Raw genomic sequence first — 21,037 nt, 5'->3', positions numbered from 1 at the left:
TTGAGTGTCTCAAAGGCCCAGCTTGTGTGATTTGCAGTAAACTTGGACATAAAGGTGCAAGAGCGCCACCTTAAGGAGATGAGATTGTTTTCTACAAAGTGCACATGTTTTCTGTCACAGCATGGAGTAGCTACTGATGGATATGAAAACCACTTGCAAAAACAACGTGCAGGCTAGTGTGATGTGACTCTTCACATCCCACAGGTTTCAGAAGTTCGGTTTCGGTTAAAAGCTTGGGTGATGTGGGTGTTTGCGTGCACTGCGGATTATTTCTTTAAGCTGATTCAGCTCACACTCCCATTTACCTGGCAAATTGCAGAGTTTAATAGATCAGAGTTAAATAGTGCTCAGCCTGCAGGGGTCTGCAGCCATAGTTTTACCTCAAAAACTCATCATTCAGAATAGTAATGGCAGTGGAGAATGTCATTTCCGATGAGTTTAAGTATGGATCCAGATTGAGGGGACAACTCGCACAGTGCCAGCCCATTTTGGGGAGCTGTTTAAGGTCAGATGGTGACATTTATAAAAACAGAAATAATTGTTTTGTCAAAATTAACAAAATTCCTGTATTTGTTATATAAAGTATATATAAAGTGTGTGTGTGTGAATGTGTGTATATATGTATGTATGTATGTATATATATATATATATATATATATATATATATATATATATATATATATGCCTACATGTACACCAAGGAATTGTCTTGTTTTTTTGTTTTCATTGAATGTAGTCATCACAACAAACAAGTCAGTGGATTTCCAAAATAACACATAGCTGTTATGCAAAATCAAAACCAAGTGTCTGACCTAGAAAGCACTTGCAACAGGGGCCCTTTTCTACTCTGTAGGATGTGAGAGTGTGATCCTATCGGCACTGGCATGGCACTTTTGCTAGGCCTCCTTACAGGAGGCAACTGGTGATACATTGGTATTGCAGTAAAATAATTGTTTTTTGGTTATGCGAGTGAAATAAGAAGGAACACGAGAGTAATGAGTTTAAACTACACTCACAAGCTACACTTTTTTTCCTACTCGTAAGTTTGATCTGTCACTCATTGCCTTATTGTCCCATCTCCCACACAGGACTTTGTGTTCTATGCCCCTCGTCTGCGAATCAACAAACGCATCCTGCAGCTGTGCATGGGCAATCACGAGCTGTACATGCGCCGCCGGAAGCCCGACACCATCGAGGTGCAGCAGATGAAGGCCCAGGCCCGTGAGGAGAAGCACCAGAAACAGATGGAGAGGTGAGCTGACCGCCATCATACCCGCAGTCGGGGCCTGTGTTTTTAAAAGTAAAAATTAATGGAACATTTATTTCAATGTGAAGTCGTCTCATCTTGAAGTTCACTTTAAAGTAAGCCTGTATCTGCAGTCTGGGAAAATGCCAGACTGATTTCCAGGGCTTGAGAAACCATGTCTCGGTTATGAAAGTCTGGAATTTGACTAGTATCATGGGAAAATTAAAATAATTCCACTGTTATTAATAATAATTGATCTTGAAAGCTCTGCAGGTTTAAAGCTAACTCCACCTCACAATATACTAGCAACATCTTGCTTGTGACCAAATCCTGCGAGGATTGTGTAACACCCCCTGACAACATCCTGACAACATCCTAACAACCCAAGCAATCCTATTCCATATCCAATCAGCGCACGGGTATGTGTCACATGACTGTGCTTCATTGAAACGAAGGTTAAATGAACGACACTATGACAGTCACAATAAATACTGTACTCTGCTCACCAGTATCCACATTGTTATTTTGTTTATGAAATCATTAGCATTGTTCTTCTGTGTGGATAGTGGTTGAAAAATAAGTGAAACTCCAATAAAACATGAGTCTGGAAAAAGTATGAACCCTGCATTTAAGAAAACTGATAGTTACAGATTGCTAAATAATTGTATCTCCATTCACGATTTGATTACTGCTTTTAAACAGATGTATTTATTGATCATTGGAAGATATTCAATGTTGAAAGACATTAAAGATGTTATGTACAGAGTACAGAGTCTGCTATTGCCTTGAATGGGTCAGAATTTCCACAACCATGTCCTCAAGGGTGTGACATCCTTTCTGGTTATGGTAGAAGTCTGGAAACCACAATATTTTTGAGAGCATGATGTTTTTAAAGTGAATTTGAACATTTCTGCTTCAAATTAGGAAGTGAATGGGAAAAACAAAAATCTCCCTTAGACGTATACACCTAACCTCTCCAGCAGTATACATCTGCATCCACATCCACATACAAGACGTGTTGTTTAGATATGATAAACCGTTAAGAGGTGTGTGGTCCGCAGGGTGGAGCTCAGGGTCTCGTTAATCCCTGCAGCCAAACGGGGGTTTCAGAGGAGCTGGCCCAATGCAATGAACAGGCACCCCCGACTATACCGTCTGATGCTCGGCCTGTATCCTCAGCACTGTCCCAACATCGTAAACAATATCAACAAGCCTGTATTTGCTTTGTGGTGTGTGTGTGTGTTTGCATGTCACTGTGCGGGTATTGTGCTCTGCTGCTTTGTTAATGCTGGCCAATTCTTATCTGCAGAGCCCAGCTGGAGAATGAGAAGAAGAAAAGAGAGGCCATCGAGAAGGAGAAGGAGCAGATGGAGCGAGAGAAGCAGGAGCTGGTGTTCAGGCTGCACCAGTTTGAGGAGAAGACCAAGAAAGCTGAAAAAGGTAAGGGGGCTTTTTGATCTGCTGTGACACAGGGCTCAGGGTGAGATACGGCCAGTAGGAGAGCATTCTGGGTGAAAGAGAACCAAATCAGATGGTTTGTGTACGTGTTGTATGTGTGTTACAGGAATGGAGAATGTTTTTGTGTTGAATTAATCGGCCACACCTCGATTGTGTTAATCTAGTGGAGGTAGCTGGGTGAACAGATCGTGCTGGTCGATATTTCTGGGAGGGGTTGAATAGGGCTGGCTAGCATTTCAGCCTTGGAGAAATTGTGGTTTTCATTTGTAATGAAATGCAGATGTCTTAGCAGTTTTAATGCCAGCATTTTATTTCGATTTCACTTTTTAAATGTAGTTGTATTTCATTCTATTTTTATTTTGTTATAGTTTTAGCTTTTTTGTATGTTTTGTACATTTGAAGACTGCCACATTGCTGTAAGTCAAAGACAACAAAAACTTCAGAACCATGTGGTCCAGTTTCAAACCTATTCTGGTTTAAAGGGTGGATCCCGCACCATTTCATTTTTTTTTGGCTGACGGATCACCACAAACCTAAAAAAACATCTTTTCATAGGCCTAAGAATCAGGTGCTACTCGCAAGTCTCACCCTAATTTCGGTATTCTTTGTTAAACCTTTTCCCGATCCTGCAAAAACCACACTACGTTAGAGCTAAATTGCAGCACAGTGACCCACTCTAGTCTGCTGTGTAGAGGAAGCAAGAATGGCTGGCCAGCGAGACAGGTGTTGTCACTATGCTGTAATTTTTGATTTTATGTTGAACTGATTTTCTTTGGCACTTCTGTCATGGGTGCTTTCATACCTAAATCACTTGCAGTTTACACTTCATAAAGACAACTCAACATTTCACTGTGATCCTCACTCCTCGTCATTCTGCAGCATAGTCTCTGCACGGGAGAGCCGAGGGGCCCAGTTGCAGTGTCACAGTTGCTGAATGCCCGTGTGGCTTTTTGCAGACTTGCAGGAACAGATGCAAAGAGCCATTCTGCTGGAGAACGAGAGGAGAAGGGCAGAGGAGGAAGCGGCACGCCTGGAGGGTGACCGACAGGCCGCTCTGCTGGCAAAGGAGGAGCTGGCCAGACAGGCTGAGGACCAGATGAAGAGCCAGGAGCAGCTGGTGAGCAGAGCATGGCTGGCCCTTTTCTTTACCCCCAGTTTTGTTAAAAGCATTAAAACAAAAACAACCCCCCCCATCTCTAAAATCTGTGCTAAATCTGTTAAGGCAATGTCTGCTGTAGCTTTACTGATCTTTCTCATTTCACAGGCTGCAGAGCTGGCAGAATACACAGCCAAGATTGCCCTGCTGGAGGATGCGAAGAAGCGCAAAGAGGAGGAGGCAGACACTTGGCAGCACAGGGTGGGTGAAATATGCAGTGTAGCTCCTTCCTGACCTCAGTGTGGTTTGCACTTACTGTCTGCAACAGCCTTTATAATTATATTAAGAGAAACTTTTATCACGCTTGCCAGTATTTAGTAATACAGTAACATGTTTATTGATGTTTTAGTTAAATCAAACAAAAACACTTGGGCCCTGTCCACACTCAGCCAAGATTTAGAAATAAAGCATTTTATTTAATCTTCTATGAAGTCAGCTGAAGTAAAATGTCACTTCTCCAAGTTTAAAATAAGCAATGTAAAGTAAAAGTACTGACACACGATTATAGAACACTGACCGCATAAATCATGACTAAACTACGGCTCGACCGAAATGGAAAAACATGAGTTTCATATAGGATATTCTAAAATAGGTTAGCCATGCTGGCAAGTCAAGTCTTTGATGTAATCTTTGTTCAGAAACTCAGAGGTTTCTGGCAGACATTTGCTGTTAAGCCAAGGTTATTATACACACAAGATCACCAGACCCAGGGAAAACGTGACATCGAAAAATGTTTTATTAGCCTCCTTACAAACTCTTTCCCTGATATAATCTGGAAGACTATGGATGTTGATACTTATCACATGGTCTCTAAAATAAGAATGTATCAGACTAGAATACCTAAATATACCAATGCATTCAAGTGCAAACAGACTGGGAACCAGCCATCTTATTCATGCAAGGTAGAGTCCTGAGGAACGAGGTTTCTGGCGAACTGAAGCCATAATAAACATGTAGTTTGTCAACACAATTGAGTCACCCAGAGATCTTTCCTCAGGCCATGGAGGCCCAGGATGACCTGATGAAGACCAAGGAGGAGCTGCACATGGTGATGACTGCACCCCCGCCTCCCCCCCCACCCCCAGTCTACGAAATCGCGGACGACAATGAGCAGGACGACATGGAGGAGAACAACAGCACCTACAGCGCAGAACTGCAGAACGAGGGCATCAACGACCACCGCAACGAGGAGGACCGTGTCACTGAGGCCGAGAAGAACGAGCGGGTCCAGAAACAGCTGATGGTGAGCTCCCTTTCCCATGGTCCTGGGGGTGAATTCCAGCAGGGTGTCGCCCCCCTTGCCCAGAGAATCTAGGGCATTTTGTCTGTTTGTGAGTCCCAAAATAGTATTGTCACTTCATCAGCTGCACAATGAACAGCTCAGGTGAAAGGTGGTGGTGTGGTTCAGAAGGATGCTGGGGGCTAGACTAGTCTATTACAAGTTAGTCAGTTGCATAAACATTAAGACTTACTGAGACTTGAAGAGTTAGCCTCCTCACCCCTAGGCTAACGTAGAATTTGTCTATCCTGCCATTGAAACCGATGGCTGGAGACATGGACGCTGAGCCTCCAATAGCGCTCTCACACTCCACTCTTGCCCACCGGGTATCCCCCAAAACATCCCCAAAGATTCCAATATCCAATCCTGTGGTCCATTTAAGTTTTTAGGGACATCCTCCTCCTGTGTGGATGTTTCCTCTTAGCATATTCTTTTATGGTTTCTGCCTGTCTTTTGCAGACCGCACACACAGCAGGTTGACACGGTATATTTTATCTCACGCCTTGTTTGAGTGCATTAGTGCCAGGCTCAGAAAATGTTGCAAACAGTATACATTTCACTGCATTATATTCCAATAACAAGCACAGATTTGTAGTATCTGAAATGGGATTGTCGCTGTTCTAGAGAAGTGTCCGCCGTGTTTTTTTTTTTTTTTTTCTCTCAAGTGTCTTAACCTCTATTTCCGTACAGGCTCTGAGTTCGGAGCTTGCCCAGGCCAGAGACGACACCAAGAAGACTCAGAACGACCTGATCCACACCGAGAACGTGCGCGCTGGCCGTGACAAGTACAAAACACTGCGACAGATCCGGCAAGGCAACACCAAGCAGAGGATCGACGAGTTTGAGGCTTTGTAATACCACAGTTTGCAGGGTACAGGGCCCATTGGCTCGGGCAGTCTCGAGTGCAGATCTCCCACCTTTACACTTTCTGAGTGGTCACTGTAGGAGCTCCTATAATTTCCTTAATTGTAACCACTATTCATCACCAAGATTCTGCACACAGAGGACCGTTTTCTAATATAAATGCAATTCAGTTTGGTGGTGACAGGCATGTAAGGGCTTATCATTGATTAAATGCATAACAACCTATTTAAGTTTTGTAACATTCCAGTGCCAAAACTTGTTTTGCATTTTCTTTTTTTAGCAATTATCTGAATCTTTTTGAAGTGAGCCGTCTTTAATAATCTAGGTAATTCAAACTAATTAAGGAATAAAGATGGCTCAATTGTGTACTGTAGAAATTATGTAGATGGGTGGGGAAAACAAAGGGTAGCCAAATAGTGTGCCATATAAAGTAATAGGATCTAATAACTGCTGAGTGGCAGGATATTGTGACATGTATGATGATTTTCTATGTATTGTATTATGAACCCACTGTTTAAGATAATTCTTTGCATCTCATTATGACTGGAGTTAAAAAGGGTAATCTGTTTTTGCAGGGACCACTCAGAAAATATGAGGAGGAAACCGTGTAAGACATGTATCATTACCTGCAGAAAACTGTACACATTTTCTCTTTTCCTATTATATTTGAACACTCACTTCCATGCATTGTTTAATGTTGAGATAAATAATCATCATAAATAGGTTAGTATTTATATATGGGTTATTCCAAGAAAATAAAAGGGTATTTCTTTGCTTTGTATATTTTTGCTATTCCACTATTAAACTTGTATCATAAAGTTGACCAAAATAATAAGTTTTGTGTTACGTATGGTTTCTTTAGATCAGTTAGATTTGTAAATTATTCTTTTTTTAATACAGAAAAAACATTCAGCCTGTATGTAACTCTTTATATGCATTTATCATATTTCTAGATATTTTTTGGATTTCCTTATACAACTTAAGGTATTAGCATTTCTGAAAAACATACAGACTCCAGAAGTAAAGCCTTGTAGATGTATATTAATTTTGTGTGTATGTGTATTATATATTTACACACACTTTATATAAACACCTAATTTTTTTTGCATGTTTGTAATCACTGCACTATATAACGACTGAGTAATGCAAAAGACTGTTAAATAATGTCACACTTTTACACACCCATTGTGAGCACTAATGTTTAAAATTACCCTGATGGGTCACTTTTGGAGTTTTCTCCCCAAATGTTTATTCCATAATATGTTTTCAGAATGATGCATCTGTATTTTACATATTTTGGCCAACTTCCTGTACTCAAATGGTTTAGCTGAAAAGTCTCATTAGCACTGTAACAGCATAAAGACGGCATTGCTTTCCAACTGTTTTGCTGGCTTGTATTTAAACAAACTTTTTACTAAGGTGTTCTTTGACATACTGGCAATAAAGATCTGCAATATATATTTTTGTAAGGCTCTGTTCATATTGGTAGGCCCACGGTGAATTAATATAACACTACATTGAGACAAGGAGAATCAGGTCTGTAACAGAATAGGGGAATCCCTTTGATACTGTATTTATTTGCTTCAGATATCTGTAACTTTTGCAGTGCAGTGTTAATGCTGCAAACTCCTGAAGCACACTGGGTTCCCTGCTCAGTACTTCAATATGTATTGTAGTTAATAAATGTAAACTATAGAAAGGATTATTTGAATAGGTTAGAGATTGAATTTAGTACTGCATACAGCATCTGCTTACATTTAAAAAATAAGTGCAATTTAATATTTACCATTAATAACAATACCATGTGCATTATATAGCATCATAAAACATGCCCTGCAGGGATAAAGGGGAATTTTGATTTTAGGTTTGCAAAAGCACACATCCTAGACATACCTCTTAAACAACCTCTAGGCACACAAGCTGACCTTTTCTGCTCTTTTGGTAACTTCATTCCCCCCCGTTTTCAGAAAAGCATTACATTATTTACATTACTGCAGTCATGAACTATTTTAATTTGAAAGCAGTCCATAAGAAGAGCAGCATGCAAACAGGTTGTGCAAGATGCACAATTTCTCAAGATGCAATGATAACAGGTGCCCGGAAATAACAACATACTTTTCAACACGCACAGATAAGAGTGTGCTTCAAATACACTGTTACTGCAGCCTGGTGAAAAGCATTGTGCACGTTGGCATTGTTCATGAAAAGGAAAACACAAACAAACAATAGTGTCTAATTTGATCAAATAATGTTCTAACAAACTTTACAATGTATATACATTTAAAAAAAAAGTAAATTGTGCAGTTTTGAGAGCTTAAGTAGATGAAAATTAGATGGCTAATGATTGATCCTCCTTCACCCCCCATTAATGGTCCCATTTAAGGCTCTGGTCTATAATTTTGGATTTGGCACATGATATACTTCACTTTTTTTCTTTAACAAAGATCAGGCAAAGACCACTGTAAAGTACATTTTGTTTTTAGTTTGTAGCAAAAATAGAGTTCAATTGTTGGCCTTATGTACAATGGTAGTCAAAATAATTACATCCATAAAACTTTTGACTGCAATGGCACTAAGAGATGGATCTGAACAAATTAATGTATGTGTGTGTGATATTTTTGTGGCCGAGAAACCTATAATCAGTGACACATTTTGCCATCCATCAGTGTGTGATACAGGATGAAGAAGTGGTTTTAAAAGTGCTATTTAAGTTTTCATCATGTTTATATTAGGATGAATGATCAAGTGGAAGTTTTGCCATGTGTTGGGCCTTCTCAGTAACTGTTGCCAAGGCAGCTCTGCAGAGCATGACATCTGTGCTGTAGCTGTTCAAAACAAGAAAATCATACATCAGTAACTCTGCACCACATCCTGTCGAGGCTGAGCACACAGAACCGGGAGCTGCAGTGTTGAAATGCACTTTTAACAGCCACTTCACACTAATCGTTAACAAAAGCAAACGATACTGCTGGAGTATAACCCCATTATGTAAATGTGAAACACTTTAGACAGGTGGTTAATGAAGTTTGAGACCCTGTGGGTTATACGGTAGGATCACGTCAAGCACAAATACAAAGAAACATGTCATCCTGAAACCTCTTCGGGACAACAGTTCTTCAGCAGGGCAACTTAAGACTAGGTTCTGTTGTACTCACCTGGATTTTAATTTAATTTTTTCTTCCCTGTTCTTGTGTTGTATATTTCTCAAAAGGGAAATGCATTTACTTAGACTTACCTCGGTCTAACTGGGCTCCTCCAAGGAAACGGTCAGAACGGCCAAACGGGGCCTGGTCCCAGACTGAGAGGACCAGACAGGCGTCCAGCACCTCGGCCTGGGAGACCCCGCCAAACATGATCTGATGATTCCACTGGGGGTAGGACGTCCTCTTCAGGACAGGGGTCTTCTGTTTGAGCTCCCTCTCTCCGGGCAAGGTGAGGCACCTGCACATGATCAGTGAAGTGGGACATGCTTTTCTTAAACGGCCATAAAAATACGCTCAGTTTACCAAGGTTGATTATATCATAAGATGCAAACGTGCGATCAATGACAAGACCCTAAACGTCAACTAGAAACACAAGGTGACTGGACCGTGTTCTTACGCCTTGATGAATGCGTTCACTGTCCCATCAGGCCTCAGAGACGGCAGGTTTTTGGCTTCAATGATAAGAATAGTCAGCTGACCAAAACCAGTCATCTCCATCAGGGTTTCTGTGGGGAAGGAAACACACACTTTGGTTTTGTTTTGCGTATTAAGAAATGTCTAAATCTGGTACATTATCTTAATCTGAATTTAAATTAATTATGAAATTAAGCAGAATTGTATTAATTATGGTTTTCCTATTGAAGCAAAACAAAACAAAACAAATTCTGAATCTTGACCTAACAGCAGCAGATCAACTAAAACAATAGATAGGTATCTAGCAGATCAACAACCAAAACTACTTCATCCTCTTCAGGTTATCCATCTATACACTATGCGGATATATATATATATATATATATATATATATATAATATAATATAAAAACATAACAGTTTGTTAAGATGTTAAAACACTTAAGTTATAAATTATATTTGGGGTCTAAGCAAGATGTCAAGAACTGTTCTGTTCGCAAACTCCTTTCATATGAAACTGCTGTTTGTTTGAAATCAAATCCCATCATTCAAAAATATAAACTGCCTGCTTTAACGAATTCCCTCATATTGAAGGTTTTAAATATTGTTAAACATACCATCCTTCTTGGTGTGAACAATGGACTCTTGTGATGTCAGAGTGAACTTGGCCTTTATCAGGAGCTCCCCATTGTACTGTGCCTGGATACATTCATCATACCTGTCGGGCTGCTAAAAAGATAAGGCCTTCACCATGATGCTGGAAACTGAATAATGAACAAATCCTGAGCATATCTAACACTGCTTTTTCATATCCTATTTTCAGTACAGCTTGTATTTTTTTAATTGAAAGATTCCAACCAAATGTTTGTAACAACATATCCAGAAGTAAAATGAAGCCATGTTTATTGTTACCTTGGAGCCGAGCGTGTACCACTGGTAGGACTGTGTGGAGCTGTCATCAAATCTCCAGACACCCAGGGGGATGAGAACTTCTCCCAGAAACACTTTGCGCTTCAGTGTTCCTGCGTGCCAGACCGACGCGTGCAGAGTCCTGGTCTCCAGCTGGGAGCGGTCAATGTTGTACTGTTGAGGTTTAAAATAACTGGTATCAGATGGGAAATGGAAATTAGTGCATTCATTCAAACTGGTCAAAGCTGTTAAAGTACACTTAACTCAACTGGTGCTCAGACACCCTCTATGACTGTTCATCTTGGACCTGCTAATCTGTGTTGTGCACTTAAAACTCAAGGTCACTCACTGATGCAATCCATTAATGAAGCAATCTGCATTATTGAATTTCCTATTCCAATATCCTACTTTACCCATAAGGTCTCATTAAACACCGGGTCCACTGTATTCTTCTTTATTGCGGTCTTCTGTTTGCTGTGAGGCTTGTCTGGAAGCAAATAGACCTTGATGTATCTGTAAGTGAGGAAGAGACCTTTTTAAATGCCTAGAATGGGGACAGGGCTGGGGAAGTTAAATAGGAGAACATGATCAGACAATATTTTCTTTTGCTTTGGGAGTTATATTTACGATTTATTTTAAGGATTCATCATATTGGTACAGTATTATTGCAAACGTATTTGTATTAATCTCATTTTAAGGTAGACATTCAATCCTCCACCCTGGTTAGTAAGGAGCATGCCATACTGTATATATCACATGTACGTGTTGAACACATGCTGTGGACACACGGTACTTGCAGATAACTTACGGGTTACACTTTTTCCTCTTTGCGTCGCCGTATGCCAGGTTTTTACAGGTTTTAATGGAGATTTGTAAACAGGTGCTCTTGAAGTCGTACACGATTCGCAGCTCCATTTCCCCCGTCACGCTGGCATTGTCGTAGTTGCCAGGGTCAGTGCATGTGCTGCTGATGCTGTATATGCTGTCCTGAACGAGAGCCGGGAAAAGGAGTAACTCAGTCAGAGAAGGCAGGAGTCCAGCAACGTCATCATGTCTCGTCCTGTGCAAGTTTCCCATATCCAATATATTATTTAGCATCGTTTGATTTTTACAATATTAGTCATGAACACTGCACGGACTAACCCTCTTCTCTGCTCCTGAATACAGCGTGTTGGTGGATCTGTATTCATCCATAGAGTCACAGTTGTCATCTGCCTCATATTCAACCTTCTTGTACAGAATGGGAAGACTGGGGGCCTTTGTCAGCTGTTCAGACAAACCACATTTCACACTGATAATACGGACACTTTGAAATTCTGACCCAAGAAGAATAAGAATACTAACTAGAATTGAAAGTATCTGAAGATACCGTGTCTGCACGTGACAGTGATTTTTGCATGATATGTTAATGGATACATTTTATTGTAGTATGTAGTATTGTAGTGCAAGTAGTTTTTTTTTTTTTTTTTTTTTTTTTTTTTTTTTAAATCAAACTTGTGACTGCGGCAGACACTCAAAACTGGATAGGCAGTGTGGTTTGGGGCTGTTGTCCTTCGGATGATCTTAATTTTAAATATCTTTACAAAAAGCACAAGGAATGGTATTGTGGGTAGGTATTGTGGTATTGCGGTGAATCAGTGTAGAAAGTTTGGTGTGTGTAGGCATTAGTGTTGATTAGAATGGAATCATTAAAATATTGAAGATCTTGCGAGACAACAAGACTCAGCCTGTTCTCAGCCTGAGGCAGACTAATAGGAATAAACATAAACCAAAGAACGAAACCGAAATATTCTGAATTCACACCAGAACATGAAGAGTTCCTTTGTAACATTTACTTTCACCAGTTATTTCCTGTATTCTTTCTATAGCATTGCTGGAAAAATTATAGATTTTGTTTGAGAAAATCTGAAGAGTCTTCTGAAAGGTTAAAAGTTGATATTTTCAGGAGAATCTGGTGACAGACCTTCACAAAGACTTCATGTACACATTTACATTGAAATATATATGAACTGTGGAGTGATGAGGAATATATAATGAAGAATGGCTGATTTGTAGCTCCAGTGGCTGATGCTCTCATGCTCCCATTGACACTTACGGTTGCCGATGTGTTGATAGCGGGGTCTGACAGGCTTCTGCGCTCTTTCCTTGTGCTCTCCCCATAATCAGCAGTCAGGAGGGACTGGTCCACAGTTACATCATTCTGAGACTTGGACATTTCTGGAAAGAGAATGAGTGGAATACTTTAGGGTCATTATGATATTCAAACATGAATACCGCCACCCACACAGAAGGGACTGAGCAACAATCTCTCTCTTGTACTCTTGTACATTCATTCTTAATGCTATCCACTCTTTGGAATTCAGAACCAAATCGCATTCAAATGTCCAGAAGGTTAAATTATTCTAATGTGCTTTTGCAAAATATGTTAATGAGATTTCTGTATATAATTACAGCTCATGACTAGACAAGTCAATATTTGTGTTGCTTCATCTGTTGCTTGTGCTACTCAGGTGCCCCTATGATTTTACGGTCTTTTTTTCTTCCAGTACAAATTTGCATTCCCTTCATGTATATATAAATGGAACAGAACACTGCAGACACAAAGAAAAAATAACTTACTCTTCATATGCGTTGTGAGCGACACAAACAGGTTTTCAACTGATTTAGTGAATCCTCTCGAGTTTTGCAGCCCCTGCAAATCATAGAAAACGATTATATTGAAGCTATGGAATTAATGTTAATCCACAAAACAAAACTGTCTATTCTGACATAACAATCACACATGCATTGGATGGATGCATCATATATATATATAATTATATATATATATATATATATATATACACACACACACTCACCTAAAGGATTATTAGGAATACCATACTAATACTGTGTTTGACCCCCTTTCGCCTTCAGAACTGCCTTAATTCTACGTGGCATTGATTCAACAAGGTGCTGAAAGCATTCTTTAGAAATGTTGGCCCATATTGATAGGATAGCATCTTGCAGTTGATGGAGATTTGTGGGATGCACATCCAGGGCACGAAGCTCCCATTCCACCACATCCCAAAGATGCTCTATTGGGTTGAGATCTGGTGACTGTGGGGGCCAGTTTAGTACAGTGAACTCATTGTCATGTTCAAGAAACCAATTTGAAATGATTCGACCTTTGTGACATGGTGCATTATCCTGCTGGAAGTAGCCATCAGAGGATGGGTACATGGTGGTCATAAAGGGATGGACATGGTCAGAAACAATGCTCAGGTAGGCAGTGGCATTTAAACGATGCCCAATTGGCACTAAGGGGCCTAAAGTGTGCCAAGAAAACATCCCCCACACCATTACACCACCACCACCAGCCTGCACAGTGGTAACAAGGCATGATGGATCCATGTTCTCATTCTGTTTACGCCAAATTCTGACTCTACCATCTGAATGTCTCAACAGAAATCGAGACTCATCAGACCAGGCAACATTTTTCCAGTCTTCAACTGTCCAATTTTGGTGAGCTTGTGCAAATTGTAGCCTCTTTTTCCTATTTGTAGTGGAGATGAGTGGTACCCGGTGGGGTCTTCTGCTGTTGTAGCCCATCCGCCTCAAGGTTGTACGTGTTGTGGCTTCACAAATGCTTTGCTGCATACCTCAGTTGTAACGAGTGGTTATTTCAGTCAAAGTTGCTCTTCTATCAGCTTGAATCAGTCGGCCCATTCTCCTCTGACCTCTAGCATCAACAAGGCATTTTCGCCCCCACAGGACTGCCGCATACTGGATGTTTTTCCCTTTTCACACCATTCTTTGTAAAGCCTAGAAATGGTTGTGCGTGAAAATCCCAGTAACTGAGCAGATTGTGAAATACTCAGACCGGCCCGTCTGGCACCAACAACCATGCCACGCTCAAAATTGCTTAAATCACCTTCCTTTCCCATTCAGACATTCAGTTTGGAGTTCAGGAGATTGTCTTGACCAGGACCACACCCCTAAATGCATTGAAGCAACTGCCATGTGATTGGTTGGTTAGATAATTGCATTAATGAGAAATTTAACAGGTGTTCCTAATAATCCTTTAGGTGAGTGTGTGTGTATATATATATATATATATATACATACATATACATACACATATACACACACACACACACACACATACATATATGTATACATATATACACACACACAATTCCTAAAATCTTACCCCTGGTTTGCTTGGAAATGTGGATGTGACTTCAAGAGTAGGGGTTGGTGGGACAATACATATATCACTGAAAAACACAGCAAGAAGAATGTTTAATTTCTCCTATTTTTAAATTGACAGACTCTCAATCTCAGATTCCTTAGCTGTCATGAGTTGTGAAGCCCAACTCAACTCTCTGCCTTTCCTATCTCTAAATTAGGAGAATATACAGATTTTATATCATACTAAAGCCAAGACTAAACCAAAATACTGACCCACCTGCTAATTGTACAATTTGCTTCTGCCTACCCTGCATGCAGTATGTTGATTTTAATTTGTTATTGACAGGTGGGTCTAAATCAGCCTAAATCTGCAGTTCACATGCCATGCACAAATACGCCTTTTTAAAAGGAACTAATTCTTAAATAAACAAACAAATAACTACATAAATAAATTAAACTACTTAATTTGTTAACCCAGAAATGTAAATGCCGTTATTAAATACTGTGACAGTTTGCACACACATTTCATGCCCCATCTTGCCAATTTATAAATCAATTTGAAAGCCGTTGATATTCACGAGACATGGAAAAAGCAGGCATCCGTAGTTGACTTGCAGATTTTAATATCATGACTTTGATGCAATTCAGAATGGGACTCTTTACTTTTTAAAACTGTGTGAGAAATCCACTGGCCGAACTCTCTCCACATCCCCTCTAGACATCACTGCTCTACAGGAAATATAGAAGAGCAAATGGGCTTTAAGGAAAAATAATAATGTTGTAGCATTTACTGGTATATCTAAGTATGAAACCATTGGTAATTGTGTTCTTCTTGATAGATGACTTGAAAAGTTTAAATACAATACTAAGATTAAAATGTAAATGGGAGCAGTCATGCAATGTACTTAATCCAGCATGGCTGTCACCAGACTTTTTTTTTTTGTCTGGTTTAGGGAAGACATTTGAATGGTTACACAAATAAAACAGTTCACAGTCATCCTACCAACTACTATTTTGGAAAGCTTATTTTGTCAGCTTGGTGTTATTATACCTTCTGTCCTTTTATGAAGTAAACATGTTTGTTGTATTCCCATGAGACTATCTCTGCAGAAATCTCTTTCACATAACAGCATTTTCTAACACATCTGATCACATCTCTGGAGTATTTCTTGATTTACCTTAATCTCTGGCAGGATTTTAACAATCTCTCTCCAACCGTCTCGTTCTTCTCTGCAAGAGCAAAGATACATTCTTACAACATATCATGTGTCGTTCAAACTGATAAATGCAAAACTGTGGAAACACATAATGTATTAAGCAATATTTTTTCATGACAAAAGTTTGATCTTATTTGATCTGACTGCCTTGTAATGCACATCGCACACTTTGGTGTCTGAGGGTCAATACGGTTGATTCGGTGGATTGTTTTCTGCATGAAGACTAATTTTCTGGCTGGACTGATTTCATTATTGTTTTACTTCGAATGTCTACTGGATGTGGGTGGAAATATTCAAAACAATTGCTTTTTAATGACACTAATGCTGAATCGAAGGTCATACAGATTTCCTCTGGGATTCTGCACAATAAAGCTTTCCTAAGGCCTTTGAGAAGGACATGTGTTCACTGTAATTGCACCACATATCCCTGATCAAACCTATCATTCTCATTAACCTGTTATTATCTTTACACGGCTGCTATTTTTTTGTATTACCCTAAATTTAGCTACTGGTAAATTAGATGAGGCAAATCTCTAAAACGAATTTCAGGGCACTATAATTTGCTTCAATAATTAATCAGTTTGCAATGTGTCTACAAATATATATTTAAAGAAAGAAAACGTATTGCTGTGACTTTGTTACAAAACACTCAATCAAACCTCCGTCTGCTGGGAATTTCTTCGCTCTTTCTTCCAAGAACCATTCACCAGATTTAATTTTTACTTCCCTGTGGAAAACATAGATCATTTCAATATTCAGCATGAACAAAACAATATATAGTTGCCTATTTATTGAATACATTAGGATAGAGTTACAGGTCATCACAAATGACTTAGAAGCGACTTGAGAAGGACATTATTCAGTTCTGCCTGCTCCCACACGAGTTTCCATGCCAAACGCAATATCTCACCCGTACGCGTAGCACACTGTGCATTTCCACACACGGGTGGCCGTGGTGACCCTGCACCGGCTGCAGATGCGGTGGCTGCAGCCTTTGCACACAGCACCTGTGTTCCACAGCTTCCCCAGCGGTCTCTGGCAGCGGGCGCACGACCTCTGCATGTACTCTCGAGACAGACTCTTCACTCCCTTGCGCCGGATCTCCTGGAGTTCCAGCTTGAGTTTCCTTTGAGAAAAAGAAAAAAGAAAAGAAAATATCTTAATGACTTCCCTTAATAACGACCCAGTAAATAATCAGTTTCTTTCCTGGTGGTAAAATATGTTTTCTTTATACAGTGTTTCATATATAGATGTTTTTCAGATGTGCTATGCATCAAGGTCTTCCTTGCTTGCAATGCATAGGATAACTTAATATACTTACACAGCTGGGGTTTGTCTCAATTCCCATACCACCCTAAAAAATAACTATTCAGATCTATGCATTAAACGACATAAACAGGGATCACCTTTGCAATCACCCCTTACATAAGAGTTTTAATATGCCCCCCCCCTGTTATTTCCTGGGTACTCCACAAGTACAATTCCCTTTAATAAGGGAACTTGTGTTGATTTTAGGAATACGTAAATAAACAAATGCATATATACCTTATCCTCTCCTCATCAATTGTACGCAGACTCCTGTCTCTCTGGAGCACTTCCAAGACTTTCTCTCGCTCCAGTTCTTTGAGGAAACTAATGTCCATGTCCTCAGCAGTGTTGAGTGTTCTTGAAAAATACATTTTTATAATAATACTAATAATACCAAAGAAGTCTTCCCACAATTACAATATTAGAAACAAGCAGGATGTTTTACAGCCTTTCTGTAGTGACAGTCTGGTTGTACAGATACATTCTTCAGATACATCTTCTTTTTGTATGGGAGGGGGACTCCCAGTGCACATGATGTTGCAGTTTTGTCGTTATGCTCTTTCAGATCGTAGGTTTGATATCTGTGCTGTCAATGGCAGCTTTCCAACATTGCATATATTTTTTCAGAAGTCAGGACAGATGAGAAGTCCTCCGATGTAGGCTGTGGAATATATAGGTTGCCTAGAGTAAGAACTGCTCTCATTCGAACACTCGATCAAGCATCTTCTGCCCAAGGTGCATCTCAGTGGATGTGCAATTTGGCCACTCCATACAGACCTTAAAAAGGACAGAGCAGTAGAGAATGGAGAGAAGTAATCAACAGTTTAACCAGCAGCCCACACAACAGTGCTTCAAGACAGCCAGGAAGGAAGAAGTCTTAGATTGGATGCATTGATTTCGTTATGATATGATCGTTTGGCCCATTAACCAGAAACTGCCCAGCTCCAGAGACTCAGCCACAGATTCCATTAGCACTTGCACTCTCATCGCTTTAATGGATTAATAATGTGCATCTTCTCCTCAAAACTGCAAATCACAAATGTCAGTCAGTCGTGCACAGAACCATTACTGGACAGCCCCTGCTGCAGAAGCAGGAAAAAGTTCGAAATTAACAAATGGAGAAAATATATATGAGTGTGTGTGTGTGTGTGTGTGTGTGTGTGTGTGTGTGTGTGTATATTTGCTGTTTAAATGTACTTTTGAAGTCTTTAAAAGGACATACTGTGGTGCCTTGTTTGTGAAATATATCATTAGGAGCCCATGAATAGAAAACTCTTCATAAATCACAAGGTTCCCTTCATGCAAAGTGGAGATAAAGGCCTGTTCCCTTATCTTTCTTTGCCACGATTCAACAAAAAATGGGGGTCACAGTCAAACCAAGGGCTGTGTCTTGAGTTATTATTTCCACACAAGGCAGGAAGAACTGATATAGTGGCAGAAGAGGGTAATTTACCCACTGAGGGAGGACCAAAGTGCCTAATACTGAAGAGTTGTGCATTGAGTTACATGATACAAAAGTATACACAGGTAAAAATCTAAACATATCAAACTCTTTGACAATTAGTAGTGCTGTGTGTACCATGTTACTCGATGAACAAATGCTTTATTAACAGCATTATATCAGGAAGGGAGCATAGTTCCCAGATAGGCCTCAAGCACCTAGAGAGGTCCATTACATAGTCGTTTTTTGAACTACTGTTGAAATATTAGCTTCTCAGTAACAACTACAACTCTTATGCTAGATTCACATTTGACCACTGTTAGTGATGCTTACTCTCAATACTCGCTGAAACTGAATTGGCAGTACTGTATTTCCGTAATGTTTATTATACATTAAAATCAAAAGATGACTTCAATATTAACAAATGCAGGTAGCAAAGACACGCTTCAGTGGCAAAATATTTTCTTGTAACAGATGCCTTGCAAGCATTGCAACATGAACTATTGCATTTGCAGCGTCACAGAGACGATTATTAAGAGTAATTTAATTAAATTGAGTTATGCCTCCCCTTCCACACTGCACACGTCTGGACTGACTTCTGCTATGGCTGCAAGTCTTTTGACGTCCACTGGCCTTGCTCAATAGCTTAACAGACACCAGGTTAGTAAGAGTAAGCAAGTGTAAAATCAAGCTCAAACTCGGAAAATAAGAACAAACTGTCAGCCTTAAGGATGTAACTATTCAACTATTAAAAACAAAAAAAGCATGTCCTTACCACACGTACCATCAAGAAGTTGTCCAGCAGCAAAGACAAGCTGATCGTCCTATTGAAGAGGAATCGAGGAGTGAGTACATTTTAAAGCCCCATGTAAATAATGACACGACTGATAATTAAACTACCGCTACGGATCCCAAATAATGTTTAGACCAATCAGAGCTCTTCCCCATGATCGCTTGTTAGTTAGGCCGGGAATACACTAAACTATACTCCTAACATCGCAGAGCCGCTCACACTAAACGACTGTTGATCGACACGACACTGTGGCGAAAACAAACCGATGGGTGGTGTTTATTTACCCCAGCCCATAGGTGCATGGCAGGGTGCGGTTCAGTGGCTGCTGCGGGTGGCCGGGCTATCGCGGTCCCTCTGGCGGCGGCGGGCCTCAGCACTAGGCCGCGCTGCTGCTGCGTTTCCTGCTACGCAACTTCCGCTGGTTTCCCGAGCGCTCTGATTGGCTACTGCCGGGTTCGTCTCTGCAAACGTGCGGTCGCACCTCTCATACTACAGCATTGCAGATAAACATGTCTGACCATAGTGCGACGACTCACAAACTGCATCGGTAGTTCCCGTCTCTGACCCGCGCTCCCGAGTAGGCAACGACATGAGGATTTTGTCTTTGATCGCTTAAACTTGTGGGTAACAGCCATCGGGGCCAAACTCGTCTAGTGCACAGGTTTAACTGACTGCACCGAGTCAGTGTGATGAAAGTCAATGAGTGTTTAACCCCCTGGCCTCACCTCACTTGAGACAAGCGGAATCACTGCTAGGCTCAAGCTGTGTGCAATAAAGTCTTACAATATGATACATAAGAAGCTAAGGGTAATGGAGGATATTAGTGCTTTCAGCTCCTCCACAGTTCATAGATGCGCGCAGTATTGCCACACCGCAAAACAGGCCATAGAAGCCATACATACACATGGGTGAATTAAAAAAAAAACTGAAACATTTACTGCTAGTAACTCTTTCCATCAGGTCTTTTCCTGGAAGGGCTGGGCTACTTAACCTCTGTGCATGAACGTATCTGGACCCCTGTGAGAACTAATGCAAAACACGTCATTTCACAAAACTTACTGGCCACAGCTAGAAACCACAGTCTGTACAAATTGTAGCTTTTTTTTTTTCTCCTTAGAAAATACAGGCAAATAACAAATATCAAAAGATTATAACGCTCTGCTAAAGACAGATCAACACAAATCTCAACCTCACATTCAACCAATTCAAACATTGACATGTGTTCCAAAAAGAAAACTGACCCTTTTAAAATTTGTGATGTTCTGGGGGTAAATCTGCAGCAGTTTCTCTTTCACAAAGCATACTTTATTACTCTGGTACGAGACATCAAGCAACACAGACAAAGCAACAGTCAATCCCTTGACTGAATTAAACATGAATAAATCCATGATTACAAAAAGGGTACAAAATGCCTTCAGGGGAGTGAGTACCAAACTCACTTCAAAATATTTTGCTGGGCCCAGAGAAAATACTCCTTTTGCAGTCACCACAAAATCATTCAGCATAACATGGTCATATCAGTTACCTTCGTTTTCTCTGAACCAGCTGAACTATTTGGTTTCAATGTCTGTGGCTCC

At 40.2% G+C, this 21,037-nt stretch overlaps 2 protein-coding genes across 7 annotated transcripts in view; one reads left to right on the top strand and one right to left on the bottom strand.

Annotated features, from left to right (window-relative positions):
* The window catches only part of ezrb (ezrin b), a 29,247-nt gene extending 21,786 nt beyond the window's left edge, over nt 1-7,461 (top strand). For all 3 annotated transcript variants that reach the window (XM_066706419.1, XM_066706437.1, XM_066706428.1), the window contains 6 exons: nt 1,089-1,252; nt 2,556-2,686; nt 3,661-3,821; nt 3,969-4,061; nt 4,858-5,103; nt 5,830-7,461. In XM_066706419.1, coding sequence (XP_066562516.1) covers nt 1,089-1,252; nt 2,556-2,686; nt 3,661-3,821; nt 3,969-4,061; nt 4,858-5,103; nt 5,830-5,994 — 960 coding nt within the window. In that variant the 3' untranslated portion in view covers nt 5,995-7,461. The remainder of the gene's footprint in view (nt 1-1,088; nt 1,253-2,555; nt 2,687-3,660; nt 3,822-3,968; nt 4,062-4,857; nt 5,104-5,829) is intronic.
* A 1,004-nt stretch (nt 7,462-8,465) lies between these two features.
* On the bottom strand, nt 8,466-19,802 carry sytl3 (synaptotagmin-like 3). Of its 4 annotated transcripts, none has more exons than XM_066706379.1 (18): nt 19,745-19,802; nt 19,443-19,491; nt 17,464-18,003; nt 16,829-17,044; nt 16,578-16,645; nt 15,880-15,931; nt 15,365-15,430; nt 14,721-14,787; nt 13,148-13,220; nt 12,624-12,745; nt 11,672-11,794; nt 11,337-11,515; nt 10,942-11,041; nt 10,532-10,702; nt 10,237-10,348; nt 9,604-9,712; nt 9,239-9,444; nt 8,466-8,828 (listed from the first exon to the last, which is right to left on the bottom strand). In XM_066706379.1, the coding sequence occupies exons 3-18, from the start codon at nt 17,595-17,597 to the stop codon at nt 8,710-8,712; spliced, it is 1,917 nt and encodes a 638-aa protein (XP_066562476.1). In that variant the 5' UTR covers nt 17,598-18,003; nt 19,443-19,491; nt 19,745-19,802; the 3' UTR covers nt 8,466-8,709. The 4 variants fall into 4 exon arrangements, with proteins under 4 accessions (XP_066562476.1, XP_066562485.1, XP_066562494.1 ...); XM_066706388.1 differs by having other exon boundaries at nt 19,452-19,491; XM_066706397.1 differs by lacking the exon at nt 19,745-19,802 and having other exon boundaries at nt 10,237-10,345; nt 19,443-19,730.
* Nucleotides 19,803-21,037: the final 1,235 nt, after the last annotated feature.

Source organism: Amia ocellicauda, chromosome 1 (genome assembly GCF_036373705.1).
Source record: "Amia ocellicauda isolate fAmiCal2 chromosome 1, fAmiCal2.hap1, whole genome shotgun sequence".
Taxonomy (NCBI): domain Eukaryota; kingdom Metazoa; phylum Chordata; class Actinopteri; order Amiiformes; family Amiidae; genus Amia; species Amia ocellicauda.
This window is presented reverse-complemented; position numbering and strand designations above follow the sequence as displayed.

Coding starts and splice junctions, on each gene's coding strand:
- sytl3 (XM_066706379.1), bottom strand. CDS start 17,597: ATGTATTTTTCAAGAACACTCAACACTGCTGAGGACATGGACATTAGT. Junction 15,431..15,879: donor AAATCCTGCCAGAGATTAAG/GTAAATCAAGAA, acceptor TATTTCCTGTAG/AGCAGTGATGTCTAGAGGGG. Junction 10,349..10,531: donor GGTACACGCTCGGCTCCAAG/GTAACAATAAAC, acceptor TTATCTTTTTAG/CAGCCCGACAGGTATGATGA.